The sequence below is a fragment of the Lissotriton vulgaris genome, chromosome 8 (assembly GCF_964263255.1).
Source record: "Lissotriton vulgaris chromosome 8, aLisVul1.2, whole genome shotgun sequence".
In the NCBI taxonomy this organism is placed as follows: Eukaryota; Metazoa; Chordata; class Amphibia; order Caudata; family Salamandridae; genus Lissotriton; species Lissotriton vulgaris.
Genome location: NC_141696.1, coordinates 332,446,361 through 332,469,324, shown reverse-complemented (window position 1 = coordinate 332,469,324; position 22,964 = coordinate 332,446,361). Strand labels below are relative to the sequence as shown.

Below are 22,964 nucleotides of genomic sequence, written 5' to 3'. Positions count from 1 at the left end.
TCACTGGCAACTTTATGTTCCCCCAGCTAAACACAATACACTTGAGATGTTCCTCTGCATTAAACCTCTCTTCCCCACTTGTCCTGTCCTCAACCATGGTGTCTATGTTAGCCAGTACAAACAACAAATCACCTGGTGGGGTGCTGAACCAGAGCTTTGCCATTTCTTGAGGGCAGCAAATCTGGGAGTAGTGCGATATCCTTCCACAAGGTAGCTCAGAAATCTTTGCCCGTGCAACATGTGGGTAGCTCTCATGCAGTGTGAGGCTACACCAGCAACAGGCATACACTACACAAATACTAGTAACATAACAGAAGAATTAATGTTCGTTTACTCAAGAGTTTTACCTTTTCTGCCATCTTCTCTGCTGGAGTACTGCAAAATTCTGTTGCACGAGGGGGAACTTTTGCAGTGCTGGAGTCGATGCTTCCAAGTAGGTGAGAGTTCACTGCTTTAGCCAGATTATGATTTGCAGATGCTAAATCAGCAGTACTGTACGGTTGAGTGTGAGGATGGTAGGTTTGTTCCCTGCCCCACTGGAGAGAAAGTATCAGCTGTTCCAACAGTCTGCGGAAGAACAAACATACCAGTCTGATTGATACATCATCAGGCTCTGCTGCACAATCAGAGCATTCTAAAAAAACACATACAGTACACAATTATATCTGGTTACCACGAATCTAAAGCAATATTACAATTCACGTCCATGCTTAATTTTTATATCAGTGCCTGGTTTACTGGCCAGGCTCTTAAGTATCATTAACCTGCTTCAGACTCACTCTTCCTCCTTCATTGTGGTACATTCATTGCTTTATTATCTGACAAGGGCCTACATATTTGTCAAATATTTCACCTTCCTCCAGAGGATGGGCCCATTCACTTTTCAGGCGTTCGAGAACAGAAAAATTGACGCAGCGATCACCACAATAACTTCACTTTAAGGAATTCTATACTACTTGTCTCGACTTTCTCTTTCTCTAAGGAGGACTATACTATATTGGGCGATTCCTGTGGCACCTCAGATCACAATTTTTAGGACTTTCAAATACTGATCCAAGTGTTACTGCAGTAAAGTACGATTCATTGGTTTAATGGTTCTGACCCTTTGTTTAGAATGATGTCTTTATGTGTCTTTTTCTTTATGTAAATAATATATTGTATTGGATTCCTATACATCCAGAAGTACACCTGACATTTGATATCTATCCCTGTTTTGCCATTTACTGTAGTTAGTTTAGCAGATATATTCTTTACTGCTATTCCACAAGGAAAAGATTGTACAGATTTTTTCCTTCAGGGGATTCTTTTGTGTATTCATGTTTATACCCAGTCTCCTGGGTGTGTTGTGTTGTGGAGAAGTGTGGCTCACTGGTTAGAGCAGGCAGACCCTGAAGCAGAGGTCAGACTCGGGACCAGGGTTCAATTCCCGACGCGGCAGGGTCTTGAGCTCAAATGTCCACGGACTCGATAATTCTCGCTTCGGTGCCTGACCTAATCATGGGTTCACACTCTGCAACTCTGGGCATTAAGCTTGCTTAATCTCCACAACGGCCCCCCGCGGCGGGATGCCTGGCTTTCACCTTGGGGATGCCTGTTAGGGGCTATCTCACAGGGAAAAGCCAGGACGGGTTCCCAAGGCAAGCGCCGAGATGCCTCCGGGTAGTCGAGCGCTATATAAGAACATACAAAAAAAAAAAAAAAACATTGGAAGGAGGCATGAATGGGCATTGTTTAATCATGAAACCTGTCCTTTTCCAAAGAAAACAAACAATGATATCGCTCTATATTCTGAATGTCACTAAACAAGGCAGCTATTTAAAGTACAGCATCATAAAACTGGAACACGCAAAAGCCTCAGCGAGACTTTGGAGAAAGCATGAAAGTTGCACATGGTTACTGCAGCTTGTGAACTTATTGGCTGCTGGCAACTCTGGTTGTCAGTCAGAGGAGAGTGTTGGTATCGCTGTGGCAATCCTTGAAGATGCTCAATCACCCATTCTGAGATACTAGATTATTGGCTTGTCTAAATGCTTGCGGTTGAAAGATGGGCCAATCCATGCTAAGCCAGACATTCATTTAGCAGGCAGACACTAGGGCCAGTGAACTGGATTTGGAAATTCAGTGCCAACCAGTGGAGACCGCAGAGTTTGAATCTAAATGTTTTAGGGAGTTACCTTGCAAGCATTGGTAAAACTGTATTATGCATAAGCTAAAGTCTCTTCACAAGACTTAGTGAAGCTCTGCATGATAGATAGTACCACCAATCGGTATCAGGAAGATCCCCACGCAACCTGCTGTGGCTTCCTTTAACTTAACTGGAAATATAGATGTCAGTAGTTTAGTACAAAAAAACAACAGATGATAGACGGAACGAAGGCTGAATCAAACACATTCACCCCAAGTCAAAGATCTGGGTTAAATTAATCTTTTTTTTTTTGCACGCCACGCCATTCCAGTTCAGATCCAGCCATATGCAAATCCGTCTTGACCCTGCTCCTCATGGGAACAGTCCAGCCCGAACTGCCGGGCCATGTCCTCCCTGGACCAGAAACAAGCATCCTGGGACCGGTTTCAGGTAAACACCCCTCATCAGCCAGGCTAGCTTGAATCTGGTAGCGTAGCAAGGACGGGACCCACATCTCGGCATACCCTTCCCACTTATGGCGACAAATGCAAACACAAAAGATGATTGACGGAATGCTGAATTGATCAAACATTCACCCCGGTCACAGATCTTGGTTGAATCCATCATTTTGTTTAGTAGGCAGCTTAACAAAATTTGAAGACGGTTGTACCCTTGTTTAGCATAACATGTTTACCGTTAAGACTTTACCTTGCTGTGTAAGAGGTGGAAAGGAATGTTGGATTGCAACAGGTCAGAGTCAATGCCACATGCAGAACAGTTACACAAAAATATAGTAATAATAAGCAAACAGTATGTCTGTGTTTTGGCATTGAGCTTTCACTATTTTGCGGATTTTCATTTAGTATCACAGCTTTATCTGGTTGCCAAAGACTTTCATGGCCATATGTTCTGTGTGACCATCCTCCAGCGACTTCACTTTTCATTGCATCTCTCTTTGCTGTGCCCCTGCTTCCAATTCCTTTTCTTCCTTGGTTCTGGCATTGTTTGATCTGATGGAGATTGTAGGTGGGTCCCCAGGGATAATTTTTGGGGAGTGGTGCTTATTTTTCCTTGAAGAACTTTGATTCAGAGCAAGAGAGAGAAAAAGACAAAAGGGGGACAGAAGAAAAACGAGAAAGTCGGAAAAATGATGACAAAGCGATGAAAAGAAACCTGCAAGAGTGAGATAAAGAGACAGGGAATTTCCACTGCTGGAATAAAACTGCATGAGTTGGAATCAAGACATATGCAATACTTCCATCAGATGCTTTTGGGCTGTTGAGGAAAGCGTACTGGAGCTATAATCGTAGTATGTGACTCATGCAAAGTATAACTATGTACTTGCCTGAAATCCCATTGAGTTTTATTACTCCCTTCAGTGATATGCGGAATAGGGCGGGGAGCAGAGGCCTGGGAGGTAGCAGGAGTGGACACTCAGGGAGCACTGTTCCAGGATGGGGAGCTTTTACCCTTTTACCGCTCACTCCCAGCAAGTCATTTCCTGGCTTATGGCAATTTTTTGGCAGCTTTGGCGAGGCTCTGGGACATCACGGTCACAGAACCCAAACAGCACCCTTTAGTACATATGCTATATATAATAGGTAGTGGTCCTAAACACATTACTTGGCTGGTCATCGCTTTAGCGTCCACCACATATGACCCCCTAGCTCCATTTCACACGAGTTGGGAGAGGGATATAGGAAGGTAACTCAGTCAGAATTAATGGGAGACAGCACTAGTCTATCCCATGCGGTTGTCAAGGAACTAAAAGTTCCAGTATATCCGACACAATGTCCTTCGCTGCTTGGCATACTTCACCCTAGCTGCGCTTTAGTAAATATTTGGTTCCCCCTCTTCTTGCCCTAAATGCCAGCAAACAGGAGCTTACATGGTGCACAAGTTTTGGAGATGCCCAGAGGCTTCGACACGTTGGGCAGCAATACCAGCTGCGATCACAGAAGTGACAGGTCATGTGGGGGTGTGCATGGTAGCAGGCTCTTTGCTGGGACTGTTCAAATGCACGAAGATCGCAACAGACGTCAATCGATTAATAGATTTGACATTACTAGCTGCTTGTAGACTTATTGCCATGTACTGGAAGGTGCAGACATTACTAGGTACAGCCCATTGGTGCAAGGTGACACTTAAGTGGGGGCAGACAGAGGCTGTGCTTATAGCAGCAGACTGGAGGCACTATTGACAGATTTGCAGGCATATAGTGACAAACTGGTTGGTCAGCACTAATGATCATGCTCAGTAACTTTTTTTTCCTTTTCAACAAGTTTTATTGGCATTTTACCCATTATTTCAACATTGTTTCTCATAAAGGAGACACCAAGAAAAAAAAAAACAAGAGTTTTCCAAAGGCCCCCAAAAACCTGCTCAGGAGGGTGGGCCCCAGAAGTCTTCCCAGCCCACTGGTGGGTAAATGGTAAAAATGTTGATCCCCTAAAGGTTTGGTATCGCACCTGTAAGAAGTTAGGACACCCAAACCGGAGATTCGGCATGTCCTATCAAGACTGCCCCTAGTTCACCTCCAGTTAGCACTGATGTGGCAAATCTCCAGATGGGATCAACAATGTGCCCAGAGAAAATCAGGGTTCACGCTAAAGCTGTTCTAGTCTCTGAGGGGGAGGGGGAGTTGGCCACTTTAGCTGTCTGGCCCTCTAACTTAAAAAAGTACCTACAGTACCCCTAGTTAATGGGACTCGAGTAGATGCCTTGAGGGATACAGGTGCCAGTGCCACTAAGGTGAAAAATACACTTGTTTCCCCAAGATAAACCCAGACTGTAACAACCTATCTAGTCACCAACGCGGACAGTGTCACTACAGACCCATCCATGGCTATGGTGAAATTTGACAGGGGTGGGGTGTTACCGGCCTGAAAAAGGTAGTGGTCCCTCCAAAGCTTCCAGCTGTCTGTCTGCTTGGAAATGACCTGGAGACCTCAGCACGGGTGGAGATCGAGCTGAAAACCCATGCAGCCATGATGATGCACATCCCTGAGATGGTGTATGCAAAGACCAGAGCACAAAGCCAAGAACAGGGTGAAAAAGAAGTGTTGGAGCCTGAAAGGATGGCTGAAACTTCCAAGAGGAAAGGTAAGAAGACTGGGGGGCAGCTTCTGAACAGCAAAACGCTCAGGACCCCTCTCCTCAGGGAGAGGGCTTGTCAACCCAAGAGGGAACTGAGCCCATGGAACTTGGACCTTACCAGGCTGAGCTCCTGGGGGGGCTCTATGGAACAGTTGTGCCTTGGACAGCAGGTCTGTCCCACTCTTGAAAGCCTGAAAAAGCAAGCTCCTGCACAGGAAAAGGGAGAGGTTAGTGGTTCCCAGAGGACTCACTGGGAGGAGGGACTCCTGTATACTGAGGCTAGAGACCCCAAACCTGGTGCCTAGGAGAGTGGTAGTCCCTCAGCTGTGCAGAGTTCCTACTCACATTGGCCCATGACATTCCCTTAGCTAGGCATCCTGGCCAGACTAAAAAATGGGAAAGGCTTGTCGGCCATTTCTACTGAGCACAGATGTCCCAGAAAGTGATGGAGTGTCAGCTCCTGTGTCACCTGTCAGGCCAGTAGCAAAACAAGTGGACACCAAAAGGCCCCCTTAATTCCACTACCAGTGGTTGGGGTTCCCTTTGTAGATGTTGGTGTAGACATAGTAGGACCACTGGAGCCACCCACAGCCACAGGAAACAAATGCATACTGGTAGTAGTGGATCATGCCAACGAGTCCCCTGAAGCAAATCCCCTTAGGGATGCTACAGCTCCTGCAGTAGCCAAAACCCTCATTGGTGTCTTCACCAGGGTAGGGTTCTCCAAGGAGGTGGTGTCAGACTAAGGTTCCAACTTCATGTCTACATACCTGAATCACATGTGGAATTCGTGTGAACTACAAATTCACTACACCTAATTAACCACAAACCAAGGGCTTTGTTGAAAGATTGAAAAAGACATTGAAATGCATGATCATAGGACTGCCTGAAAAACTCAAAAGGAGATGGGATTTCCTCTTGCCATGCATGCTTTTCACTTATAGAGAAGTGCCTCAGAAGGAAGTAGGGTTTAACCCCTTTAAACTCTTGTTTGGCCAGTGTGTGAGGGAACCACTTGCTCCTGTAAAAGAAGGTTGGGAGAGGCCTTTCGATGAAGCTAAACAAGATGTGGTGGACTATGTACTAGGCCTCCGTTCCAAGATGGCAGAGTACATGGATAAAACTTCCAAAAATCTTTAAGCCAGTCAAGAGCTCCAAAAGCTGTGGTATGACCAAAAAGCTACACTGGTGTGGGTTTTGTAGCATCTAGCACCAAGGGCCTTCCAGAACAGATGGTGAGGCCCTTACCCTATACTTGAGAAGAAAAGTGAGGTCACCTACTTGGTTGGCCTGGGCACTAGCAGGCACCCTAAGAGGGTGATGCATGTGAAACTATTCTGTGACAGGGCTGATGTGTCCATGCTGTTGGTCATTGATGAGGATCAGGAGACAGAGAGTGAACCTCTCACTGACCTCTCTGTTACAGTCCAAAAGACGGGTCAGTTGATGGAGTTATCTACTCAGAAGCACTCACTGCCCAAAAACAGGCCAACTGTAGGCCTGTCCTTCAACAGTATGCTAAGCTCTTCTCCTTAACCCCTGGACAGACACACTGGTGTACCCATTATGTGAACACTGGAGACAGCTTGCCTGCCAAAACAAAGATATATTGGCAGTCTGACCACGTTAAGGAGAGCATCAAATCTGAAGTAAGCAATATGCTGGAGTTCGGGATTATGAGCCCTCCGAAAGTCTCTGTACCAGCCCAGCAGTCTTAGACACCAAACCTCACCCCCAGGATTGAAAAAAAGAGATGAGTTTCTGTGTGGACTGTAGAGGTCTCAATGCTGTCACTAAGACAGATGCTCACCCCATAACCAGGGCTGATGAGCTGATAGACAAGTTAGGGCAGCCACATTTCTTAGCACCTTGACCTAACTGCAGGAGCCAAAGAAAAAACAGCATTCCCCACACTTGATGGGCATTATCAGTTCGCCGTTATGCCCTTTGGTTTAAATAATGCCCCTGCCACCTTCCTAAGGTTGGTGAATCAAGTCCTTGCTGGGTTGGAGACCTTTAGTGCAGCATATATTGAGGATATTGCTGTCTTTAGCTCCTTCTGGCAGGATCACCTGGTCCACCTGGGGAAGGTTCTACAGGCCATGAAGTCTGCAGGCCTGACTATCAAGGCACCCAAGTGCCAGATAGGGCAGGGAACTGATGTATACTCGGGCCACCTTGTAGGTGGAGGCCAAGTGCAACCTTTTCAACACAAGATTCAGACAATCCTGACCTGGGAAGCTCTAACAACCCAGACCCAAGTCAGGGCTTTCCTTGGCTTGACTGGGTATTACAGGAGGTTTGTGAAGGGGTATTGTTCCATTGTGAGTCTCCTCACAGAAATTACCTCCAGAAGATTCCAAAGAAAGTGAACTGGGTAGTTAGTTGTCAAAAGGCTTTTGACACCCTGACCAACGATGAAAGCCAAGACCAACCTGTTGCTTTGAGAAGCAGGAGACTACTCCCCAGGGGACAGCTTTGGAGTGCCATTGAGAGGGAGGTCTTTGCTGAAGTTTGAACCCTGAAGAAGCGGAGATCCTACCTGTTTTGGACTCACTTCCTAATCCAAACTGACCACAAACATCTCAGATTTCTAATGCAAATTAAAGGCGAAAACCCAAAACTGTTAAGGTGGCCCATCTCCCTACAGGGAATATTCTTTTCAGTGGAACACAGACCTGGGATTGCCCATGCCAATGCAGATGGGCTTTCCAGATTCTTTCACTTAGACAATGAAGACTGTCTTGGGAAAATCTAGTCTCATCCTCCTTCGGGCAGGTGAGGGAGTGGGGGTTGTGTAGGGAAGTGAACCTTTTTGCATGGTTATCCCTAACTTTTTGCCAGATACCTGATGCCAACTTGATTGAGCGTGTGCTGGGACCCTGCTTACAAGGCCCCAGAACCTGTGTTCTTTCCCAAAACTGTACCTTTGTTTCCACTATTGGCACACCTCTGGGCCACATCAAGTCCCTTGTAAAAGGTATCCTTGGTAACAAGGGCCTTGTAACCAGAGAGGGCCTCTGAAGGCTGCAGCATGTATTATGCACCCTCAGAGACCCTTCACCTTAACACCCACACACTGCCATTAAAGGCTGCGTGTTTTGGTGCAGACCAAACTGAAGAGTCGACATGGCTGTTTGCCATGCCCACCACCACCACTGCCTGTGGCATGGATCAGTCATCTCTTATATTAACTGATGGTGAGGATTGAGTAATGACGGCACAATGTTTTTATTCTTTGCACTTCTTAAATCACCATTTTTAAATCATTGTGTATAACGAGCTTGTACAATCTTTTACGATTTTTAATAAAATCAAATAAAAGTATAATTGACTGACTGACAGTCATCTCTATAGCAGGCCTCACAGCCCTAAGGCAGGTGCACCATACTCCTGGTGAGCTTCATTAGCAATATGCCCCTACAGTGTCTTAACTCATTCTGGGTCATTAGAAGTGCAGTGAAGCTATTTTGAGCATATGGGCTGGATGTTTGTTAACACAAACTCCATAGCTCCATGATGGCTTTACTGAAGACTGAGCAGTTTGGAATCAAACCTTTCAGCATAATAAACCCTCACTGATACCAGTGATGGATTTATTATAAAATGAACTCAGAGGGCATCTTAGAGATGCCCCCTGAAAAACGACCAACCTCTAGTGTATTGGCTGACTGGTCCTCGCCAGCCAGCCACCACCAGACAGGTTTCGGACCTTATGAGCCTTTGTGCTCTTGGAGGTCAGAAATAAAGCCTGCTCTGGGTGGAGGTGCTTCACACCTCCCCCCGGCAGGAACAGCAACACTTGGCGGTGAGCTTCGAAGGCTCTCAGCTTGTGATGTGCTGATTTGGGCAGCTGCAACTAGTGGAGATGCCCGCCCCCTGTCCAAGTCCCACTTTTGGGGGCAGCACAGGCAGAAAAATTAGTAAGCAGAGTAGGAGTGTCCACCTAAGCCTGGCACACCCCTAGGGTCACCAGGAGCTGAGGTGAAGCCCTCTCTTAGAAATTCTCCATCCTAAATTGGAGAATTAGGGAATAGGGAGAGGGCACCCAAAGGGTGTAGTCACTCTAAGGGATAGTAGACCTTGGCTACTGCACCCTAACCGGAGTAAAGCCCTTAAATTCAGTATTTAAGGGCTCCCCCCCAAACCTTGTTCCTCAGCTTTGCCGACCTACAAAGAAGGAGAACCGAAGAGCCGTGCAGCAGCGGAGAAGACAACGAAAACGGACTTGCCCCAAGCCCTACCGCTAGTCTCCTCCTCCAGTGACAAAGACTCTTGTCTCCTGTGGACACCGGATTTGTCCAGCAAAGAAACCAACACAAGGACTCCGCTTACAGACGGATCCACAACACCTGCACCACTCTGCACCCGACGCTCATGGCCCAAGTCCAGGTGGCCCACTGACCCAGTGAAGTCTCTCCGGCGATCCGGACCTTGGATCTGGTGTTGGCCGACCTCTCCTGAGAGCCAAGGAAAGAAAGTGGAGAAACAACCCAACGGCCATCCTTCGTGATCAACTGAAAGCAGCCCGAAGGAAATACAACAACCACATCAAAAACAAAAAATCCAGCTTCTTCAAAGCCAAAAATAGACTGAAGGAATTTTACAGCATCATCAGGCAACAAACGTCCAAACCACTGTCTTCTTCTGTGCTAGCATCCAAAGATCTTTGCGACAATTTCGCCCACTTCTTCAACGAAAAGATCACAAAAATTGAACTTTCACTTGACCCCAACAATTCACACCCCAAGAAGACCAGTTCGGCTGCTCCTCAGGCTCTCTCTCCCGGCTCTCTGAGCACCCCCTGGCTTAGCTTCCGCCCCGTCCCAGACGCAGAGATAATCTCGCTGATCTTGTCCTCCAAACCATCAGCTCATATCTCTGACCCCATTCCTCCCTCACTAATCATGAAAATTAAACACTCTCTTGCACCTATATGGGGCAAAATCATAAACAGCTCCCTAAAAAACGGAGTGGTCCCTGACTGCCTAAAAATTGGGCAAGTTACCCCCCTGCTGAAAAACCCAGGTCTTGACTCAACAGACCTGAACAGCTTCAGACCAATATCTAACCTCCCTCTACTAGCCAAAACATTGGAACGATGTGTACTCCTGCAACTGACTCACCATCTGGACAACATCAATCTCCTAACCCCCTCCAGTCTGGCTTCAGACAAGGATGCAGCACAGAAACAGCGATGCTGAATATCATAGACGATACCCACGGATCTCTGGATTCAGACAAATGCTGCCTCCTCATTCTCCTTGACCTTTCTGCAGCATTCGATACGGTGGATCACAAACTCCTCACCAAGGCTCTTCAAGAAAGAGCAGGCCTCGGCGAAGTAGTTCTCAAATGGTTCTCCTCATTCATACACAACCGAACACAAATAATAAAAATCAAGAATTTCACCTCTGAAATCCAACAGGTCAATAAGGGCGTCCCCCAAGGTTCGGTGCTCTCGCCCCAGCTCTTTAACATCTATATGGAACCACTCTCCAAGCTACTCAGAAAAGCCAACATCCGCTTTCACCTCTACGCGGACGATACACAAATATATCTGGAAACTTCCTCTCTCACTGACATACATAGACTAAATGCTGTCCTGAAAGATGTTCAACAATGGCTGACAAACAATCACTTGAAACTGAATCCAGACAAAACTGAGACACTCCTCATCTCGAACAAGAAAGACAACCCGCAAATCACCGAATGGCTTTAAGGAAATCTTACTCTAGCCGACTCTGTTAAATCTCTTGGCATCATCATAGACCCCAAACTAAACATGGTAAAACACATCAAGAATGCAGCCAAAGGTGCTTTCTTTAACCTCAGACTGTTGAACAAGATCAAACCCTACATTCCTAACAAGGATCTCAAACTGGCCACTCAATCTCTGGTACTGTCAAGGCTAGACTATGGGAACGCAATCATAACAGGCATCCCGAAATCGAACTTGGTACCGATCAAAACAACACTACATGCTGCAGCTAGAATGATTACCGGCATCAAAAAATCTGATCACATCTCCCAAGCACTCAAGGAACTCAAATGGCTCCCAGTAGAAATGCGTAGTAACTTCAGAACGGCCTGCCTAACACACAAAACCCTCCATACCGGCAAACCCGAATACCTGGCAAATAAACTCAAAAAAGCAGGCCAAGCCAGGAATCTTAGAAGGTCTAACTCCTTCCTGCTCATCCTACCCAAAACCAGAAAGAAAAGAACAGCGGACTGCTCCTTCACTGGAAACGCCCCCAAAATCTGGAACTCCATCCCCCCGCACATCAGAACTATTCCTTCTTTTGTGGAATTCAAAAGGCAAATCAAATCCTTGTTCCTAATCCACTCCCTTGGCTGCGGATAACCGGGGTCAGCAAGCAACCCCTGAACTATGTGACTCCAGTGAATCCCATAACCAAAGAAGCTCGGCAACTCACCCATGTTCCGCTTACAATGTCAATCTTTGAATGCTTATACCTTACATATGTTATGTTCATGTTTATGTTATGCATATGTTTATACAGATTTTTGTCATTCTATTACTGTAAAGCGCTCTGCTACCTCCGGGTCTTGACAGCGCTATAGAAAACTTCCTAAATAAATAAATAAAATAAATAAATACACCCCTGCACCGCAGCCCCCTGGCCTAGGAGTGCCCAACCAACAGTGTCCCAGCATCCCCCCACTATCCAACTTATCTCTCCAGTCGTGGGATTCCTCCAGCAAAACTTTGGAACAGAGACTGCAGCTGTTTTCCCCAAATGAGGATCTTTGCCCTCTGCACCCGGCCGCCCCTGGTGGTTCAGCCTCAGTGCTCTTTGGTGGCCCGTCCAGAGCTTATTTTAACCCCCAGGGCATGTGTCCCTGAACCGCAGGTACTTACCTGTAACCGGTGCCCTGAGCCTCCATAGGATAACATTGGGCCCAGTGACTTCTGCATCCGGGCGCCCCAGAGCCGCTGGTGGCACAGTACCTAACTTGGTCCGACCCTTGTCTAGTGTTGATCAAAACCCCTGGGGTCTGAAACTCAAAACTATTTACTTACCTGTAAGTTAGTCACCTGTCTTTTTCCCATAGGATTGCATTGGCCTCTCACTGTATTTTACTAAGTGTGACCCTGCATACAAAGTATCTCTTTCTGGATTGAAACACCTTTCATGCACATGTAAAGTATTGTTTGATGCTATACAAACCTATTGCCAGTAATTTGAAAGATTTGCATAAAAGTCTACATGCCTATAACTGAGTTCAACTTGGTTCCTAGAAATAAAAGTAACTAAAGTAATATTTTTCTACAAACATTGGCCTGGAGTCATTGAGTTTGTGCTCCTGCCTTGTATGAATATGTACATCAAATGCATTCACACTACCCTCTGATAAGCCTAACTGCTCAACCCAGCTACCACTAAATTGAAAGTAAGGTATTATTTACTTTAACCTCTGCCATACCTTTGAGGACTCACTGGACTCTTTTTAGTATAGTATATACAGCGCCAGCTTCCTACAAGGTGGTTGGTAACATACACAACCAAACTTGTAGACTGGGCACTTCAGAAATTATAATTTGGTTCCAAGGCAGACAGGGTTGCTTTACTACAACTGTACCAAGTGAGGCCTTATGCCTCTGTTGTCCTGGGGACGCATTACTATAGGGCGCAAACGCAGCACCAAGTATACCCCTTTAGCATTAGATCCTTGAGGGAATTAGGCCGAGAAAACCAGGACTTGCATAGGGAAGTAGTGCGGGCTACCATTTCAAAACTCAATTAGCATACTGGCAACAGTTAATAAACTGAGGCCCAGCAAAGTGCTTTCAATTACATTTTAAAAATGACTTATAACTCTACATACATCAAACAGTGATCTCCGAAAGAATTACTTTAGGTTCTAGAAGATGGTGAGACTAAATAGTGAATATTAACCAGGGTAGTTAGGTAGTCAACTCTTAGGTGACCTATGGAGGGCATAGAGGGATTGCCTCCTTGTACTTAATGCTGCCAGAGAGGCTTTCAGTGGTTGCATGGAGCAGCCACCCGCCACTGGAAAAAAGAATGCCAGTGGGGGGGGGGACTCTCGCCATGGGATCCTCCGTATTTCTCTGACCTTTCACCAGGGTCATACCGGACTAAGAATCCCACCAGTCATTACAGGGCCTATGAGGCCACCCACAAAGCAGGATCAATCCCTGGGGAGCCAGAAGGGCATCCCAGGGCACACCCAGTGGTGTGACGGTGGGAGTCCATTGGCGGATTACAATTTCCATAAAGGGCCATGCACCTGGATCCTTGGGACCACTGGAGGTGAATGATGGAGGTTCCCAAGTGAGAGGACCGACCCACAGTTTGAGGTTCTAAACCGCTGCAGAGGACAGAATTTTGGCACCTGCGCAGTTAGGCAATATCTCTGCAGCTGCTGAACTGACTTCAGTGAGGGAGAGCTCGGTACTTCCTGTCAGAGCCTGTACAATAATGTTACAAAAGGAGAGGGATCTTCCTTACCTGGTGACTACACAAAACTGCCTGCAGCACACCTCTAGTGAAGAATACGACTAGAAGGGGCTGTCGCTGTACTTCAAGCAAGGTCCTGTCCTCCGTCATCACTCACTTCCAGTGGCCTAGCAAGATGTCTAGTTTTGCACCAAATAACACCCCCTCCTCTGCCAGTCTCATCGTCAAGCTATCCTGCCAGCCATACACTTAAAGGATCCTGCACATAGTAAAGCAACGCATAAGTACACCATGCCCACTCACCCTGCCTTAATCATATGCAGCAAATGTACCTGGACAACCCATGTCCCATATGGATGAAGTGTGCGGTCTGACTGGAAGAACTTTTAAAATGGGTGAGGCCAGTAGGCAACTCGCCCACTGAAGGCAACAGGGACAAATGTGTGTTCCTTCTACTATAAAAGTTGCTGTCACGACAACCCGTTCTTCTCAGCCGAGTGATAAGACAGTAGACACTCTCAGAACAGATGGATAGACTTGGTCTGTCCCTTCATACCACAGAAGGCCTACAGCACGCAAATAAATATGTGCACGGAGGTGAAAAATCATAAACAACATAAATATGCTGCAAGGGGATCTTGGGAGTACGCACTACTGAGGTTTGTAGGGGGATTTGCCATCCCAACAAATAACTTCCCAAAAGATCACATTTACCTACACATTTCATAACCTATACATTCTACAAACAAGAAATAAAGGATGAGAAAAGATTATAAAAACCACTTAAGAAAGTTAAGAAGCTGTGTTACAAGTTAAACATGCATAAGTGACCAAAATACGATATGCTGGGCAATAGTAAAACATTACAAAATCTTACTTGTGTGTTTCAGTCATCTCATTCCTAAAATGTTCACGTTCACTCAACAGATCTTGAATTGCCCCCTGCGCATCTCTTGTCTGGCGCTGTAGAATTGTTCTGGCATTGGTCAGCTCGTCGGCCATTACTCTGTTAATAAAGTCAATGGAACATATCACTGACCGCTCACTAATTAATGTTACTAATAGAACACATTTTTTTAAATGTAAATTATTTCAAGTAAGCGGCATACTGCCCTTCTTGAGTGTGTTGAGGAAGGGAAGCTAAGAGGCACCAAACTTCAGCTCTCCGCCGTATCTGGTTAACTATCTAGCATAAGAAGGGCATGTTAGCCTGAAAGTAGTAAATTATGTCAATATTGAGAAGCAGAGTCCATATTAAATGGTTCATAACAGGGAGTGTGCCAACAATACTTACACGATACAGTCAAATAACGAAAAGACTAGGAAAGAAAGTCATTTGTAGCATTTCTTATTGCAACTGCATTAGCCTGACAAGTTGCCATTCTAAACCTGAGAACTATGGACACTGGTCATAGATTCCATTCAGAAAGATATTAGCATTAAAACAGTTTCCTCCCCCATACAGGATGCTTCATCTCCACCGTCCAACTCTGCAGGTCCTCTGAAAATCTGAATTTTGGTAACCTTCTGTTCCACTTAGGCTTCAGTATTGGCCAGCTGCAGTGACATTCAAGTGTCACGAGCCGCATTACTGCTTATACTAAAAAGACTTGCCACAACAAACTTTATTACTTTCGCGAATATGCACTAATAGAATTTAAGTCCAATGGAAGAGGTGAACTTGATCATGACAGAGAGGAACAAGCATTTGCAATGCATTAGGACTCACATTTACGAGAGTTTGAGCTATTGGCAATGCAATAGCTTAAACTCTTTGTTGTGACGTCATTCCGCTCCACGCACCGCCGTGGAATGCTGGAATGCCGAAGGTTCTATGCCGAGCTCCGGATGCCAGCTGTCAGTTCTCACAGGCTGACTGCAGGCGGCGGGCGCGCTGAGGTCTTGTTACTGATGTTAATAAAGCTCGTTATGAACACACAACCCTGTCTCATGTTGTGGCTACAACATGTTCTTGGCGACGATGGTCAGCCTACAGTCAGCGAGCAGCAGGGCATACAGCGAATATTGAGGCGTGAAAGGTGAAGCAAGTGAACCTTCAAAGGATGCCTTCTAGCGGAGAGAGAAGACGTGCGCAGAAGAAGAAACAGTAAGAGATTGCGTCTGTGCTGGTGTGAGGAGATCTAGAGAGATTACGTATCTGGCAATCTGGGTGACAGCTGTTAGAGAAGACAAGCGGAAAATTGCGTCTGTGCCGGTGTGAGGAGACCTAAAGAGATTTGTCTCAGACAATCGGAGCAACAGCTGGTTAGAGATCATAAGCAGAGCGCCGAGGAGAATGCTTTGCTTGAAGTTATTTAAAAGAGAATGAGGAAAACGTTCACTCCAAGTTAAAGAAAAGATTAAATTTAAGAGGAGCGACGATGGTGTATTTATGTGACAATGTCAGAATTATAAAGAAAAACATTTGAATGAACAACGTTTTCTCTGTTGTGCGTTTAAATTGTGACACTCGCTCTCTGGAAGAACCAGCTTGGTAACTTTGACAGTGTTGAATGCCCAATGTAATAATGAGAGAAAAGTTAGGAAACACCTCGCATGATTTGTGAAGAGCGGAAAGTGGTGTTTTGACGAGTTTGACACAGCGAGCAGTCAGCTGTAGGCTGTCATGTGAGGAGAAGTTCAAGCTTCGTGTCAGGAAAGTGCAAGGAAGTGATGCACACGTAAAATAGGAAAGGAAAAAAGGAAAGCGCAATTTCCGAGATAAAAGAAGCAAGAAAATAAGAAATTGCGAGGTGAATAAGCTACGCTCGGTCTTGTATTCACATTCACATGTTATTGGCACATTTAACAGAAAAGTGCAGTAAGTCTTAGGTAACAGCGCCACCTCATGGAATATTGTGGTATATGTTGGCCATATAATTTTGAGAAAACACATTTGCCTAAAGAACCTTGTATATGACAGTGCCTAGAAATAAGACAATTGAATTGGTTGGGAGCATACATTTGAGTTAAAATGGATGTAAGTGCCCTTGATGTATCTGCAGTGTCTACGCCTCTTCACTTTCTCAATCAGCCAGGGAATCCAAGCATAGAGTGGGATGAGTGGATCGAGGTGTTCGATAACTACCTGGAAGCCTTGGTTGCGCTGGACTACAGCAGCAACAGGAAAAAGGCAATTCTGCTTACTATCTTTGGCAAAGAAGGACAACATATTTTTAAATATTTGCCTGTTGCCAATAATGAGCGTGGTCAACCAATTGAGGATGTCTATGAGGAGGCACGAAAAAGGCTAGAATTGAGATTTGCAAAGGAAACAAACATAGCGTTGAGAAGGTACAAGTTTTATACCCAGCCACAGAGAGTTGGAGAGTCAATTGATGACTTTGTCACAAGACGTCGCGAACTTTCTTTGAAGTGCAAATTTGGCCCTATGACTGAAGAAATGATCAGAGACCAACTTATCGTTCAGTGTCGAAGCAGGAAGACTCAGGAACGTTTATGGGCCGCAAAGGACCCCTCTCTCAAGGATGCAATTGACATTGCAAAAATAATAGAGGAGTCAGACTCTTGCATGAAAGAAATGGATCGTAGGGACAACAAAGTTAGCATGTCTTGTGAAGGTGAAACATCTGTTGTAGAGGGTTGTAAAGGGATGTAGCTGCCTCTGCCAAGTTTAAAGGTGTGAAGAATGCTAACAGGGGTAGAGCATATCCAAGTAGGTTCGGGAACAAGGTTTGTGGAAAGTGTGGCAGTTCTTACCACACTTCCGACTTGAAGCAGTGTTGGGCCATTGGGAAGGAATGCAGAAAGTGTGGCCGGAGGGGTCACTTTGAAAGAATGTGCAGGGATGCCAACAAGGGAAAGGTGGCAATGTTATCAGATGAGTTTACTACATATGAATGCTCTTACAAGCCTGATAGGATTTTGTGTGTTGAACCTTCGTCGTGCGGGGGTGGGGAGGATGGAGAAATTCTTCTCACTGAACCTCATAATTTAGACGGAAGGAGGAAAAACAGGCCTAAGGCTGGGTTTGTCATTGGTGATAAAAAAGTTGACTTGATGGTTGACTCGGGGTCACAATATACTATCATACCAAAAAAAATATTCAAACAAGAGTGGCCAAATAGGAAGCTGTTGCCCAAAGATATAAATCCAGGGGGGTATCAGGGTGAAAAGATAGACATACTTGGTTACATGGCAAAAGTGATTGTTTTTGAAGGAAGATCTGTGAGGGGTAAGGTATATGTAGCTGAATCAGGATCTCCAATCTTAGGGTGGTATCACCAGTTTGACCTCCATATCAAAATTGACCCACATGCAGTAGAATAAGTCATGGTGGTAGATGATCTCTCTGTGGCAGACATCCTGGAAGGGGGTAAGGGTGTTTTTAGAGATCAGCTGGGCAATCTGGAGGGATACGTACATAAGGATGAAAAGTAATGCGGTCCCAGTGCAACACAAACTGAGAAAGGTTCCCATCATGGTAAGGGGGGAGGTGAAGAAAATGTTGAATGAGATGCTAGCCAATGGGGTCATAGAACCTATTGAGTGCTCATCATGGATTTCCCCGGTTGTTATTTCACAACGAGCTGATGGTAAATTACGCTTTTGTGTTGACCTCAGAAGTTTAAACCAGAATGTAATCCCTGACACCTTTCCCTTGCCCAACATAAATGAATTGATGGTGATGCTCAAAGGGGCAAAATACTTTTCTAAACTTGACCTTCGTCATGCTTACCATCAGATACGCTTGCATGAGTCATCAAAACACCTCACAGCCTTCATCACCAATGAGGGGATATTTCAATTCACGAGGATGCCCTTTGGGTTATGTTCGGCTGCGAGCGTGTTCCAGAGAATGGTCACAGAGATTTTCAAAGGTGTAAAAAATTTAATTTACTTCCAGGATGACATTTTGGTATTTAGTGTGAGTGACCATAACTCTGCATTGAGAGATGCCCTAGCACGAATCCTAGAATCTGGTCTGACATTACGCAGGGAAAAATTTAAATTTTTGGCAACCGAGGTGGAATATCTGGGGCATTCCATCTCGTCAGATGGCGTAAAACCAAAGAGATACTTGCTAGCTTCTATAAAATTGGCTCCAGTCCCCACCAACAGAGACCAGCTACGCTCATTTATTGGGCTAATCGAGTACTATTCAAAGTTTGTGAGGAACTTTGCAAGTAAGACTAAACCACTAAAAGTGCTCATAAGAAAAGGGATCAAGTTTTGTTGGGGGGGGATGACCTGAAGAAGTGTTTTGTTGACATTAAGGAAGAAATATGCAATGCAGGCATTATGGTTCCATTTGATGTAGATGGGAAAACTATCATTACTGTGGATGCAAGTGATACTGGCGTAGGAGCTGTGTTGTCGCAGTGTGACAGCACCAATGAGAAAACAGTGGCATTCGCTTCTCGTACTCTGACTACCACTGAGCGCTGTTACTCTGTGATAGAAAAGGAAACCCTAGCAGCCTCTTGGGGTGTGGAGTATTTCAGGATGTATGTGTGGGGGCGTAGATTCAAACTCCGCACTGACCATAAACCATTTTTGAAGATACTCTCACCAGGTTAAACAGGAAAGGGGTCAGCCAGACTAGCAAGGTTGGCCTCTAGACTACAAGAGTACAATTTTGATGTTGAGTTTATTTCAGTTTGGCGCAATGTACAGGCCGACTGCATGTCACGACTGTCCTTGAATTGGGAGGATGTAGACAGGACAGGAGGTTCTAAAAAAGAAAGTGAAGGGGCCATCGCCAGTGTCGAAGATATAGTTCAGTGGAGTAGCGGCGCACTCAGTAAGAAAGAGTGGGTGGAAGCTATGTCTAACGATGAAGTGCTAAAGAATGTTATGAATCTCATTTTCAAAGGTAGACGTAGGGAGAGCACCTTGCCTATCAGCATTAGACTTTTTAATGCAGTCATTGACGAATTGTCAATCGTTGCTGGTCAGGTCATCGTGCGTGGAGACAAAATAATTCCCCCATTTGACATTCGGAAAAGACTCTTTGACTTGGCGCATGAAGGGCATCTGGGCCAAACCATTATGAGGAAACGGTTGAGGAACGAATTTTGGTGGCCTGGTATGGATGGTGAGGTGGTCGATTGGTTGGAGAGGTGCAGTGAGGGCTGCGAAAGTGAGAAGCGACTCAAGGTGGGAGCGCAATCTGTCCCAAATTCCATCCATGACCCGGGTGTAGTGTGGCACAGCATATGCCTCGATTTCATTGGGCCTATGCCGGGTGTTCACCCCAGCAAAAGATTTGGGTTAGTGGTAATGGATGTTCATTCTCGGTGGCTCATGGTCTACCTACTCCCTGAAATAACCACTCAAACTACCATTAAGGTTTTGCGTATGATTTTCAAGGAGGAGGGTCATCCCGCTGTCCTTATTACGGACAACAGGACTCAGCTAACTTCTGGTGAGATGAGAGAATTTCTGAGTGAGTTTGGTATTAAACACACGTTCACGACTTTGTACAACCCGCAATCCAATGGAATTGTCGAGAGAGCCAATCGCATGATCAAGGGTGCGATACGTTTGACAATAACCAATAATCTTGACATTGAGGAGACTCTGAGCGAGTTGGTATGGGCCTATCGCACGACAGAAAATCCAAAAACAGGAGCTATTCCCTTTGTCGCCATGCGGGGTAGGAAACCAGCTTCAAAACTGGTGCCTCCGTGGATCAGAGAATTGGTTGAAGGAAAGAAAGAGAATGGATGTGATGTGAGCATTCCTGATCATGCTTCCTGTAGAGTGCACGACAAGGAAAAGAATGTGTCCAGCATAATTGCTGGTGACTGGGTCAAGGTCCGTTCCGTACGCTGGGTAAGAGGCTTATGCAAATTTCGAGGACCCTTCCAGGTAAAGGAAGCACACCCATTCTATGTTGTGTTAGAGAATGGTGAAAAGTGGAACCTACGTAGGGTAGCAAAGTACTGCTCACGAGATCATGTTCCCAAAAGCGTGGTTAGTAAAGTGGTTACTAGGAATTCATGTTCTGGGTACATGTTGGCTCATGACAGTCAATTGCTCAACAGTGCTCGCACAGGTGTAGGAGTGAGGGCACCAGGCGCTGGTGGGGATAACCTGAGCAATAGTCAAAGGCCATTTAACACAAATGATGACTCACCTGATCTCCATAGAGCTCAATCCTATCAGAGACCCTTATGGGCCAGGAGACCCCCTCAGCATTTGCATGACTTCATTGTCGGATGATTTATGGTTATGTTCTATGCTTCCGACATTTACATGCCTTTCCTTCCCATTGTTTTCCTTTTTATTCCCTACCTGCGTGTAGAGGAAAGGGGAGTATGTTGTGACGTCATTCTGCTCCACGCACCGCGGTGGAATGCTGGAATGCCGAAGGTTCTATGCCGAGTGCCAGATGCCAGCTGTCAGTTCTCACAGGCTGACTGCAGGCGGCGGGCGGGCTGATGTCTTGTTGCTGATGTTAATAAAGCTAGTTATCAACACACCACCCTGTCTCATGTTGTGGCTACAATACTCTTACAAATGCAAGACCTATTACACTGCAAATTACTAGCGCCTGTGCGGCGCTTTCACATTCATGGAGGCAGCGCCCCTTTCTTTAGACAAGCTGTGTCTAAAGAAAGGGGCGGGCCGACATTAAAGTGAAATCGCGGCAAGGGGCGCTTTATCAACTTCACAAAGAGATGCTTTTTTTTGTCAAACAGATGTTTCTTTGCAAAAGCGCTAATGCTGTGCTTTCACTTTAATAGCGGCTGTGCACTTTTCTTTTGATGCAGCATGTCTAAAGAAAGGGGCGCAGCCTCCATGAATGTGAAAGCGCTGCAGGGGCGCTAGTAAACAAATAAAACTAAAAAATAAGCATGCGCGTCTGCTATACTTAAAGCGAACCGCGCTGCCAAAATAAAGAAAGAAACACGGACCCTATAGTTAAAGCGGATCACCATTAGTGAATGAAATAAAAGCGGGTAGCGTGCAGCGAAGTAGTGGATGGTATAGGGGCAAATCATTAAACAAAATAGTGCTAACAGCCAAGATAAAGCCAACCGTGTAACAAGACAAGTAAAAGTTCCATTTGTTATGGGAGGTAACAAATGCAGACAAGGCGGTACCAAGGAGTTACTAACAAGCCTAATAACGACTCGGAAGCCAGCGTTTACAAAGGACAATGACACAAGCCAATTAAAAATATGGACGGGGAGTGGGCGGTGCTTCAAAGCCATACTCCAATACTGCACACCTCACAGCAGCACAGGCACTGTCCAGGTTTGATCTAAAAAGGAGGTACAGCTCACCTGCTGGCCAGAAACTTGCTGCGCCATACGTCACACTGTATGGACATTCGCTCCAGTTGTTCCGAGAGCTGTGACATATTCCTCCCGAGGGCCTCGTTCTCTAGAATCATCTGATTTCTTTCTCGAGCCATGCGCTCAAAATGATACTGCAGATCATCACCCACAGATGCAACAAGTAGCTTTTTCAACTCACGATTCACCTGTAATTGCAGGAAACATTTAATAAGTCACCACTTTCAAAACTTAAAAAAATTATCTATGTAGATCAAACAAAAAATTATATTTTAAAAAAAAGCCTACCTTTAAACTCGGCCATCTCCCATATAGGACCATGAGCAGCAGATTCATAACAGGATTTCAGGAAAATCAATGATTTTGTAAAGAAACAGCTATAATAATAGTATTATCTTTAACCGTAATGCAGAAATTTGGCTTGGACCTTATCCCCCATAACGTACGCTGGGCTTCAGAGTTTTAACTAAACTGACCTGTGGCTTGTAGGACAGTGCATGGGCAAAGAGAGCATTTATAAAAATGATAAAATCACACACATTTTGGATTTACTCTGTGTTGTATTCATCCGAATTCTCAATCTATACAGTGCTAGTGTCCTTTCTAGATTCTTGGTGACCAGGGGTATTTATGATGAGCACCAACACGAGATGGAATTTTCGGAATACTGAAAACGTGTACAAGAATGCAGAGTATTATCCAAGAATGGCACTCTGCAGTTTGTCTTAACACAGATCCAACAGGTCCCTTACCGGGAGACACTTGATTTGGAGTCTTAGAACGGTCTTGATTAATGCATTTTGGAACATCTAAATGGAAATGAAACAAGTCTTTTACTGTAACTTATATATAAAAGTAGCATTGGGACACCGGGAGATAACGTAAGTTGCAAGCAGTGAAAAGGGGCCACCTCTAAACTTGCTTTAAAGAAGACATTCTTGAATCAAACACAGAGAAAAAGTCAGTAATTAATCAGCACTGTTCTAAACTGAAAAATACTAATTACACCGCAGTGCTCCAGAAACA

The 22,964-nt window shown here is 45.3% G+C and overlaps 1 protein-coding gene across 1 annotated transcript in view; it reads right to left on the bottom strand.

Moving 5' to 3' along the window:
* BLZF1 (basic leucine zipper nuclear factor 1) overlaps positions 1-22,964 on the bottom strand; it is a 72,867-nt gene that overhangs the window by 14,864 nt on the left and 35,039 nt on the right. Inside the window, exons 4-6 of the mRNA XM_086934093.1 lie at positions 21,927-22,126; positions 14,549-14,677; positions 348-567 (exon numbers count right to left, since the gene is read on the bottom strand). Of these exons, the coding sequence (XP_086790219.1) occupies positions 348-567; positions 14,549-14,677; positions 21,927-22,126 (549 nt within the window). The remainder of the gene's footprint in view (positions 1-347; positions 568-14,548; positions 14,678-21,926; positions 22,127-22,964) is intronic.